The sequence below is a fragment of the Maniola hyperantus genome, chromosome 21 (assembly GCF_902806685.2).
Source record: "Maniola hyperantus chromosome 21, iAphHyp1.2, whole genome shotgun sequence".
NCBI lineage: Eukaryota > Metazoa > Arthropoda > Insecta > Lepidoptera > Nymphalidae > Maniola > Maniola hyperantus.
Genome location: NC_048556.1, coordinates 10527224 through 10538772, shown reverse-complemented (window position 1 = coordinate 10538772; position 11549 = coordinate 10527224). Strand labels below are relative to the sequence as shown.

Sequence of the window (11549 nt, the reverse complement as noted above, 5' to 3'; positions counted from 1 at the left end):
TGGAGATGATGCCTGCTCGCTTGGAGATCTTGAAACAAAACAAGTTTTTGAATATTCTTCTTCACCATTACTGCCATCATAAGCAACGGGGGGTTTTGCTTGTTGGTTTGTCCTTCAAAATGATAATAAAAACTTGGAAGTTCAGACTTTAAAGTTAAATAACTATCTGAAAACGAACTCTTTGGGTTTGACCCTTTTCGCGTAATAACGTCCAATTTATAGTATTAGAAGGGTTGGTTCATTGACTTCAGAACTAAGGTTTCCATAGGACAATGGCAATTATTTTCAAAAACCCTATTGAAGGTGAAATCTTTCTAAATTCACTTTTCGTGTCAATATCACTTCCCATATTATAAATGCGACAGTGTGTTTTTTTGTTGGTTGGTTTGTCCTGCAACCACGCTGTAAAGGAACCGACTGACGTGATTTTAGCATGGACATAGTTGAGCCTGGGTCTCGGACCCATTCTTAATCTTCTTTTTATTCCGGAAAGTCAAAGAGCTCCAACGGGATTTATAAAAACCTAAATCCACGCGGACAAAGTCGCCAGCATCAGGTAGTAACTTGTTTATATTTTAACCGTTTGAGGGTAGCTTCCGTAAAGATAATTAGGTTCTGTTAGATGTAATAAATTCAGTGTCGATTCTTCACAGCCGTCTACTCTATGGCCACATCGTCGGCATCATTTAACGGGGAAGAGCGCTATGGCGGGCGTGTCGCATCTACTCATGTGGTGTGGCACTGGACACTGGTTATTGGCGCGCAAGTATCTGTAACTATGTGTTAAGAGCCCCATATATACGGTACGATTGATCTTTACGATCCGTCGTTTCAGACCGATCGAAACGACGAATCGATAGTGTCACGTCAAGATCGATAGTCATTGATAGAGATTTACTTAATCGAAGACGATATCGGAAATCGCAACAAAAACCCATGCAATCATGAATATCGTAACGATGAATCGACAGTTTATGGATCTTTGCGATCAACGATTCGATTTTTGTCATGCAAATACTGATTTCGCTTTAATAGCAATTTCTTAACTAGGTGTTCTTCTTTCTTCTATGCCGAATCAAAGTTACCACCTCATAAGTAAGGAAAAGAATTTCATTTTCCATTTTATAGGGCACATATTGAATTATTTTAGCGTGTTTTTATCGCTCCGTTTCGAACAAGTAAATGATAGATCGCAACGACCAATCGTTTCGTGTGTGAACGGCATTTTCGATCACGATTTTCTTAAGACTGATCGAAGCGACGACGACGAATCGTACCATATAAAGTAAGCGGTGACACGACGGAGATAGTGGCCGACCACTGGCCGATCAATGAATTAATAGAGATGACTGATGAGTGCTAATTAAACAAATAGATATCTATTGCTTAGTTTTATCTACACTTTTTTTAAGGTTCCATACCTCAAAAGGAAAAAAGGGACCCGTATAGGATCACTTTGTTGTCTGTCTGTCGTGTCTGTCAAGAAAAACTTTAGGGTACTTCCCGTTGACCTAGAATCATGAAAGTTAGCAGGTAGGTAGGTCTATCACAAGTAAAGGAAAAAAATCCGAAACCCATGAATTTGTGGTTACATCACAAAAAAAAAAAAATAGTACCTACCTACTTTCAATTTTCAAAGCAAGATAACTAGGTGTATTAAGTGGGGTACCTATAATACCTATCATATGAAAGAGCTTAACCTGTACATTCTATAACAGATTTTTATTTATTTTTAATTTTTTAACGGCACGGCATGGCTTTGCCGGTAGGGTGGAAACTTGCCACGCCCGAAAACTCCCACCTGACAATTTAGAGAAATTAACGTGAATCATGATTGAAGGAAGTCTAAAATACTTAACACTAACATGTTTGCATAAGGCTGACTAATAAGAATTTCCAGAAATAAAATTAAATATTCGTTCGTATTCCAACTTTCATTATTGCATGAGCAAACTTTGGCTCCTACCAACTAAATTGACCTCCCTGGCGCAGTGGTCTTATAAGTGGCGGGGGGTCCCAGGTTCGATTCTTGACGGACAATTCGGAGGATGCTGGATGCGGGGGTGGCTAGTTACCACCTTACTGGAAAAGACTACCTACCTATGTTGAGTTATGAACATTTTTTACATATATTAGACATCAACGCGCTCCAACGCTATATTTTTTTCTTATTTATTGGCTTTAATATTTTAATAAAAATGGCGAGCAAACGTGCAAGTGGGTCACCTGATGTTAAGTGATTACCGCCGCCCATGAACATTAGCAGTACCAGAGGACCCACCAATGCATTGGCATGCACGGCCTTTCAGGAACGTGTTGGTCCGCCTCTTGAATAACCCCATGTTTTAATCTAATGGGAACACCGCCGAAGATCTGGCATCAACGTATGGTCGAAGTGCACCAGACACCCAGGTGGTGAGGGTGGAATTTATTTGGTAACTTTTCTTTTAACAAGAGTGTAAAATAGGACGAAAGAATATAAGCAGTCGTGGCCGAGTGGTTAAGGCGTCTGACTCGAAATCAGATTCCCTCTGGGAGCGTAGGTTCGAATCCTACCGGCTGCGATATTTTTTTTAAAACTACCTTCCCTCAATAGGTTTCTATGCGACTGAAACTGTAGGGGTAACTAGCCATGACCGAAGCCTCCTAAAAGATCAGGCTTGAACCAATTTAGAAAGCAAAGCTTGCACTTTTCACTTAATTCAATATACATAGATCGTAAAAAGGTACCTACTTATTATATTAATAAAAAAATGCTGTTACCCGTTGAGGAGTTCCATCCTCTATTTCTGAAACTGTTCATCAAATTTTCACTAAACTCACATGGTACCAACCTGACGGTACAACCTTTGTAGAAAAATAAAGAATTGTGAAAATCGGTTCAAATTTGACGTAAGTTATGGAGTAAAATCGATCAAAAATTGATCCCGTATCCCGACAAATCCCTAATTGTTTTCGGGATAAAAACTACCCTATATGTTAACCCGGGGTATCAGTTACCACTGTACTAAATTTCATTTAAATCCGTTCAGTAATATTCGCGTGATGCGCGCACAGACAAAAATTCCAAAAAAAACTGTTTTGCGGTCTATATCGATAATACTGTTTGCACCGATTAAAATTTTCAAAATATATTTAACTAGCTAGCTTAAATATATTTATTAAGTGCTCGCGACTTCGTCCGCGTGCACTACACAAATTTCAAACCCCCCCCCCCCCTTAGGGGTTAAATTTTCAAAAATCCTCTCTTAGCCGGATATACGCCTTACTGCATGCCAAATTACAGCCCGATCCATCCAGTAGTTTGAGCTGTGCGTTGATAGATCAGTCAGTCAGTCAGCCAGTCGCCTTTTCCTTTTCCTTTTATATACCTACCTATTTAGATGTACAGAAATCGACCATTAACAGTTTTATTATAGGTATAAAATACAGAAAAAAAATTAATGCGAACGAAAAACTTTATTCTTTAACTAATAATTAATATTTACAATGTTACTTACATCGAATTAAACTTCAAAGACTCGAGTCCGATGTCTAAAAAATAAGTTTTACAAAAAAAAACACAAATTGTGAGGAGGCACTTGCAGGTTATGATTGTAGTTTATAACGACCATTACTTTTTAGGGTTCCGTACCTCAAAAGGAAAAAGGAACTCTTATAGGATCACTTCGTTGTTTGTCTGTCTGTCGTTTCTGTCACTATACGGTAGGTCCCGCCGCCTCATACCCGATTGCCATCACGACCTGTCGTGGACTATATGGCCGTCTTTAATCTCTCATATAAATAACTTATCGAACAGACTTAGTTCTGCCGCATATGCGGTAAAAAAGATTCGCCAGTTGACAGACATAGAAACTGCGAGACTAGTATATTTTAGTTACTTTCACAGCATTATGTCATATGGTATATTATTATGGGGTAATGCTGCTGATATTAATTCTATTTTTGTGCTGCAGAAAAGGGCTGTTCGAGCCATATACAGTATGGGGCCACGAGAGTCGCTGAGAACTAAATTTAGGGAAGTTAAAATTATGACAGTGCATAATCAATATATTTTTGAAAATTTACTGTACGTACATAAAAACATAAATAAATTTAAAAAAAAAAGTGACTGTCATAATATAAATACTAGAAATAAAAATAAACTTGTAATTCCCGCCTCTAGGCTCAGTAAAGTTAGCAATTCATTTGCTCGTAATTCCATACGTTTCTATAATAAGCTTCCAGAAGACATATTGGAGATGTCTCTCAACAAGTTCAAAGTTTTCATAAAACGTAAACTAATTGAAAAATCCTATTACAATGTAAAGGATTATTTAAATGATAAGCAAGCTTGGGAATGAGTTGCTTAACGACTTTGTGATAGTTCTAATAAGTTTCAATAAATTTGTAAAGTGGTGATAATAAAAAGAATACCCGGCTGAGTTTGTTGTGGGCTCTTCTCAGACCTGGGCGCGTTTGGAACCCTCGTAGCTTTAGTTTTAAGTTTGCGTTATAATTATCACCACTATATTATCTTACAAATCTAACACTATACCAGACAATCAATAAGAGTAATTTATTACCTATTTTGAATAAATCATTTGACTTTGACTTTGACTTTGACTTTGACTTCGATTCGTAATTTTTAGGGTTCCGTACCTACCTCAAAAGTAAAAACGGAACCCTTATAGGATCACTTTGTTGTCTGTCTGTCGGTCTGTCAAGAAACCTACAGGGTACTTCCCGTTGACCTAGATTCATGAAATCTGGCAGGCAGGTAGGTCTTGTAGCAGACATTCGGGGAAAAATCTGATTACCGTGAATTTGTGGTTATATCAAACAAACAAAAAAATTGTGGTCAAACTAATAATTAGTATTTTCAATTTTCGAAGTAAGATAACTATATCAAGTGGGGTTATCATATGAAAGGTGTGCATTCTAAAACAGATTTTTATTTATTTTTATGCACCATAGTTTTTGAGTTATCGTACAAAATGTCGAAAACATACCACTGTAGTGCGGAACCCTCGATGCGCGAGCCTGACTCGCACTTGGCCGGTTTTTTTAGTAAAATATGCACTGTTCGAGCGTCTTACGAGTCGGTATGCGATCGCCTTATAATAGTCGTTATAAAAGATTTTTAGTTGAATAGTTACTTTACCTATGTAAAAATATAATATTAGCAAACATGCTTATTTTGCTGTGAGCGTTTTATTTTACATAGAGGGGACGATAAAGCTGTTTATTTACTTATTTTAAAATTCACATGGAAATTATACAGGATGCTCTTAAAATACCCTCTCTTACATTTTTTTGATAATGTATTAAGTGACATATAGACAAATAAAAAAACAAGATTTTTCAAATAACCTTTTGACATAAGTGTGATTTTAAAATGAACCTGAAAGTTTATTAGATGTAAACTAAATAAGAGTGTACTGGTATTTTAAAAGGCATCCTATATAACGTAACTTAAGTTGACATTCAACAATATTAAGAAATGCTTGGAGTTGTTAATTTCTTTATAGTTTAAGACTAAGGATGCCTGTCCACTGAAGCGGTGCGCAGCGCAGATATTTATAGTTGATTAATCAGAGTTTTATCAGATGACGGAATAAAAATATCACGTTATTCAGCGACCATCTAATTAGTCTGCTAAACACATCTCCACTCCACTCCGTTTCAGTGGACAGGCACCCTAATGGTCCAAACGAACTTAGGCTGCGCTGCGCGACGCGACGCGGCACATCAAAATATATAGTTTATATGAGTTTGTATGGAGCAAAGCGCAATTAAGCGACGTAGTGCGATGCGGCGCGGTAAATATGGAGCAAGGCGGTACCGCGTCGCGTCACGCAGCGCAGATATGTGCGTTCAGACCTTTAATAATAATTATGCATAGTTATATAACATTAAATCACTCAGTAAACTTTAAAACAGTTAAGGTCCGGTATCACCTAAGCAGAGCAGAGGGTTCTTTCGACCAGATTCTCAAAAGATGAGGTGATAATTTTTTCACGTCTTCTATTAAGAATCGAATTAGTCGACTGAACACATTTCTCCGCTCCGCTTAGGTGGAAACGAGCCCTAGGTCGGACAAACTGCCAACGGGCGCCCACGGAGCCTAGCATCGTGGTTTGATAGCAACAGTGTGACAATCGCATCAGTTGATTGGCTGACTCTCTCACCATTGCCATTGGCTGAAATGCATCATCGTGATCAACCCATCGCCGGCTCACTACAGAGCATGGGTCTCCTCTCCGAGTTGTCTCCTGAGAGAGAAGGGTTTTGCCCATAGTCTACCACGCTGTCCACGTGCGGATTGGTAGACTTCACACACCTTTGAGAACATTATGGAGAACTCTCAGGCATGCAGGTTTCCTCACGATGTTTTCCTTCACCGTTAAAGCAAGTGATATATAATTACTCAAAACGTACATACGAGTTGACAGGACGGAGTGTAACATAGGCTACTTTTCATCCCGGAAAATCAGAGTCCCCCCGGGATTTTTAAAAACTAGTTTTATTATAAATGCAAATGTGTTTGCTGGTTTATTTATTCGTTTACCTTTCGATCACATCGCAACGGAGCAATAGATCGGTGTGCTTTTTTGAATGGGTTATGGGTATAGTTAAAGACCTGAAGAGTGACATAGGCACTTATTTTTATCCCGGAAAATCAAAGTTCCCAGGCAATTTTCAAAAACCTAAATCCACGCGCATCAACTTGCGAGCTAGTCAAAAAATTTTACATTTAATTTCGTAATTGTATTAATCACTCAACAACACTCTTGTATTAATTATGTACTGTTTATTACAAAAAAAAAAACCTTTATCTTACATTACAAATTACAATTAACTTATCTTATACTGTCATTTAGCTTTAGGCTTAAAGGACTAGAACCCAAAGCCTAAGAGCAAAAAAAAATAGAGTCTTTGTCATCTGCACACGTAGATAGAGTAATAAAGGTAGATACAGGAACGTTTGCTTTCTAATTCACACTAAAAAGAGAGCACAGATAAAGTTACTAATGTGATAAACAGAGACGCAGCTAACCTATTTTTTGTCCCTTATCGTGTAACTGGTTTTTTTCAAGAATACATACAACTTACATACAAGGCATGCAACTTTAGTTGCGAAACAAACTTTGAGAATTCGTGGCGTAATTGTATTTCTCATGAGTTATTTACTTGTTTTCACATGAAAAACGTTTAATACAAATATTGTTGATCGGTTAATACAAATATTGACTACTAAACAATGGTAATAATTGTCGTGTTATTCATCGTTACGTCGTGCTATCGCTATCTCATACGCGGTTACACAGTACTTCAATCTACCTATTATTCTATCTACGTCTGCACATAAGTATATTGTACCTTTGTACAGTTTAATTTATTTATTTTTAAGCTTAATGATGTGCATACTATAGGAACAGTACGACAAGGTGACGACAAGGCTCTTTTGGCACTTGAATGACATTGACAAGGGGGCGTAATTGTAGAACAAATGCTGCCAGCAAATAAAATCTCAATTTTACGGAATATATTGAAAATGTCAATGTCGAAAATTGAGTAAGTTTTATCTAATTTTAACTGAATGAAAAATGGACTAGGCTATGGACTTGGAACTTATCATGTTTACCTGCTTAAACACTATATTTACCTAGTGCTAAATATAGCTATAAGATGCAGAGACATTTATATAATATCAAGATATATTGTGATGTTATGTATATGGAATGGGTCTAATAATTAACAAAAACAGTGAATTTCAGATTGTTTACTTAGCAACACTGCATATTTAAGGGGATAGTGTGACACTTCACAAGATGGCGGCGTTAGTTCTGATTTTCGCCACGCGCCAAAAGAGCCTTGTCGCACTGTATAAGTCGGATCGGCAAAATTCGTTTGCGCCGATAAGCGCAACCTAATCTAAATATATAAAAGGAAAAGGTGACTGACTGATCTATCAACGCACAGCTCAAACTACTACATGGATCGGGCTGAAATTTGGCATACAGCTATCTATTATGACGTAGGCATCCGCTAAGAAAGGATTTTTGAAAATTCAATCCCTAAGGGAGTGAAATAGCGGTTTGAAATTTGTGTAGTCCACGCGGACGAAGTCGCGAGCATAAACTAGTGCCGACTAAAACCGAATGTACACCAATGAAATACAGACCTTATTGCTTGACGTTAAGGTTTGAAACAAGAATAACAGACACTCGTGCTATCTCGTTCATAATACGCGCGTACAAAACATGTTGTATAGGCAACAACCAGGTTGGCTGAGATATTTTCGCGCCATTCAAAATAATGTTTCTGCGCAAGTACATCGACGTAACGTATAAAAGTGGTATTACTGGACCAACGGCTTGATTAAATTTTAATCAAAACATAGACTTAGTAAGAATCGTGATATCTAACTACTCTGATTTCCTTCGAATAATTCCTGAAAACACATTTTAAGTAAAACTTTTCAAGTTTTTATTAAAATTAAAATGTGAATACTCTAAAGTTGCTATGAGTATTCATAGCAGTAAAAAAACCATGTCTTGTATGCACACCAAACAGCACTAAACACTAAGCACTAAACACAACAGTGTGGGTTATTCCAGGTCCATTGCATTCTTCATATAGGCATCCAGCTCTTTGTCCAGCACAGTCTTGGTGCTGGCCATGTACTGGTCCAGCTGCAGATCCAACTCTTCCTTTGTTGGAACTGGATTCTGCTGTCTGGTGATGCCGACACCTGATAGATACGTCATGTCATATAATAATGTACATAACAGGTACATGTCATGCCACGGTTTTTAGCCACAGCTTACGGACGCGTCCCATAGTTTGTGCCTCGCTTAAACCTTGTGTTGTATTTATTTATTTATCCATATTTAATATTATAAATGCGAAAGTGTGTCTGTCTGTCTGTCTGCTAGCCTTTCACGGCCCATCCGTTCAACCGATTTTGACGAAATTTGGTACAGCGATAGATTGCATCCGGGGGAAGGACATAGGCTACTTTTTATCCCGTAAAATCAAAGAGTTCCCACGGGATTTTTAAAAACCTAAATCCACGCGGACGAAGTCGCGGGCATCATCTAGTTTTAAATAGAAAGAAAGAAAGAAAGAAAGAAAAGACGTTTATTAATACAAATTATGCCACACATCACAACTTAAAGATAAGAGCTGGTTGTTCCGGCGCTTCTTCCACCTGAGAACAAGCAAAAGAAGCGCCGGAACAAACTGTTATATTGTGTAATAGTTGTAATACCTTGCTGTAAATTATTAACTATTCATATTCTATGTTTGGGAAGGCCCTGGCCCCTAAGACACGGGATTTCCTAGTTTAGGGGTCAGATTCCAGAGAGCTAAACTGTACTTAGTTATTTAAATAAATAAATTCTTATAATTTGATATTTTATTTGTCAATATTTCGACGCAATTGCACGTGGTCTGTCAGAGATCTCACACTCCTTTGAACTCCCAGGCATGCAGGTTTCCTCAGGATCCTTTGCCCCAAAAGCAAGTGGTACTTAATTGCTTTAAAAAAAAAAAAAAGATTCCGACGAATTGAGAACCTCCTCCTTTTTTTGAAGTCGGTTAAAAATGCATATAGAAGTCCAAAAAGTTAGAGGTGCGTGCCCTGGATCGAACCCACGACCTGCCAAATACTAGGCTATCGCGGCTCTACTACTAACTCATACTACTAACCTCTTCCGACCCCTCGTCCACGGCCTCGCGCTGTCCCGCGCATATTCTGTCCGCGCGCCCGTCCCCGCCCGTTTTGCCCCATTTGCCCACGGAGCATTCGTTGCTGCCCCCGCGCCTGCCCGCGTCCCTGCCCACGCATCCTGCCCACAATTTGCTGCCTACCGCCGCGGGCTCTGTCAAGGGTAACAATTCACTTTATCATTAACTAGCGACTCGCCCCCGCTAAGTTTAATGTTGTAATTACAATTTTCGTACGGATCTCTAATTTTTTTAAAATAAAATATAGCCTATGTAACTCCAGAATAATGTAGCTTTCTACTGGTGAAAGAATTTCCAAAATCGGTACCGTAGTTCCAGAGATTACCCCCTACAAACAAACTTAACCTCTTTATAATATTATATTTTTAATTTATATACTTATTAGTGGATGTCCATGATGATTTAGGTTTGAAAAAACCAGCAGGACCCTTTGATTTGCCGAGATCAAAATAGTGTATACCACTCTTCAGATCTTTAACTATATCACTGCAAACAATTCACGTTGATCCGTTGCAGCGCGATTGAAGGACAACCCAACCAGTTTGATATTGTGCCGAAGAACTTTTCGACCTGGTTCCTCCTTCACCTTTATACTATTGTACTGCAAGGCATCGCCAAGGTAGTACGTACGTACGTAGTCAAAATTCCACGGATACGTACGAAGCGATTTGCCTCCTCATTTCTAAATCGAACCGCTAAGATTTGGAACACCATTCCAGCAAGTCCTTAGTATGTATGTAGTAGTACCTCATCCTGCCTCGCATGAGTCCCAAGCGGCCGCCGCGGCGCCGGAAGCCGCGTCCGCGCCACACGCCCGCAGACAGGCTGCTGAACGACGCTGACCTACTGTTAGACAATACTATATCACAACACTGACTTAACAAGTCTATGTAATATAGCAGACTATACAGGGAATTGTCAGCTAGAGATATTACTATTGGTTTGTTCTGCAATAAATTAGAAAATTTAAAAAAAAAAATTGGGAGATGTCAAGCATTTTACGGTTGAATTTATGTCTTCTTACACTATCTTTTTTTTCTTACCTTTGTGTTTCTTTCATAAGCTGTTAATTCTAAGTTCTTACTACGCAAGACTTATCAGTCTAAATTTGCATGCAGTAGCCGCCCATAATTTTAATTATATAATAACTTTAAACTTAACACCTAGGTTTAAATAATGTAATTTTTTTTGTATAATTCTGTTGGTGGTTCAATAAAATTAAAAATAAAATAAAAATAAATAGTGTTAAATATCTTAAGACTTTTAAATCCACTGCAGACTGATTTAGCTGTTTTACAACTACTGGAGTCACAGTTCTATGGGCAGGAGTAGGCTGATTCCTTGATCCTCACGCGGCGCTTCATTGCGACCTACGCGCGGTGTTTGGAGCCGCTTTAGCGCACATTTGGTTGAAATAAATCAACTTACGTCAAGTTGCCATTGTTTTGCCGCCAAGGTGTCCTGCTCTGCACGCTGCGCTCACTCAGGTTGCTGAAACTGTTTGACCTGCGGAGCCCTGGCAAACTGCTTGCACTGCCGTAACGTCTGAGTGCAGGGATGCCTAGCCGCTGTCTGACTGCATCCTGCAATCGATAAAATTTTGTTTTTTAGGGTTCCATACCTCAAAAGGAACCCTTATAGGATTACTTCATTTGTCTGGTGTCTAAGACCCATGAAGAGAATCTAAGCCTATAGGGTACTTCCCGTTGATCTAGAATCATAAAATATGGCAAGTAGTCTTATAGCAAAGTAAAGGGAAACATCCGAAAACCGTTAATTTGTGGTTACATCACAAAAATAAAATGAAAATGGTA

The 11549-nt window shown here is 38.5% G+C and overlaps 1 protein-coding gene and 1 non-coding gene across 3 annotated transcripts in view; one reads left to right on the top strand and one right to left on the bottom strand.

Annotated features, from left to right (window-relative positions):
• The window catches only part of LOC117992525 (chromatin target of PRMT1 protein-like), a 106014-nt gene that overhangs the window by 94025 nt on the left and 440 nt on the right, over positions 1-11549 (bottom strand). Inside the window, exons 2-5 of one of the 2 annotated variants that reach the window (XR_011237998.1) lie at positions 11164-11318; positions 10483-10581; positions 9697-9869; positions 8136-8737 (exon numbers count right to left, since the gene is read on the bottom strand). Coding sequence is in view for 1 of the 2 variants with exons in the window: in XM_034980236.2 (XP_034836127.1) it covers positions 8595-8737; positions 9697-9869; positions 10483-10581; positions 11164-11318 (570 nt within the window). In the remaining variant the exon portion in view is untranslated. Of the gene's footprint in view, positions 1-8122; positions 8738-9696; positions 9870-10482; positions 10582-11163; positions 11319-11549 lie in introns of those variants that run through there. The other variant, XM_034980236.2, reaches the window with a different exon arrangement.
• TRNAS-CGA (transfer RNA serine (anticodon CGA)) lies at positions 2483-2564 on the top strand. The gene has a single exon. It is a non-coding gene; the product is annotated as a tRNA-Ser (tRNA).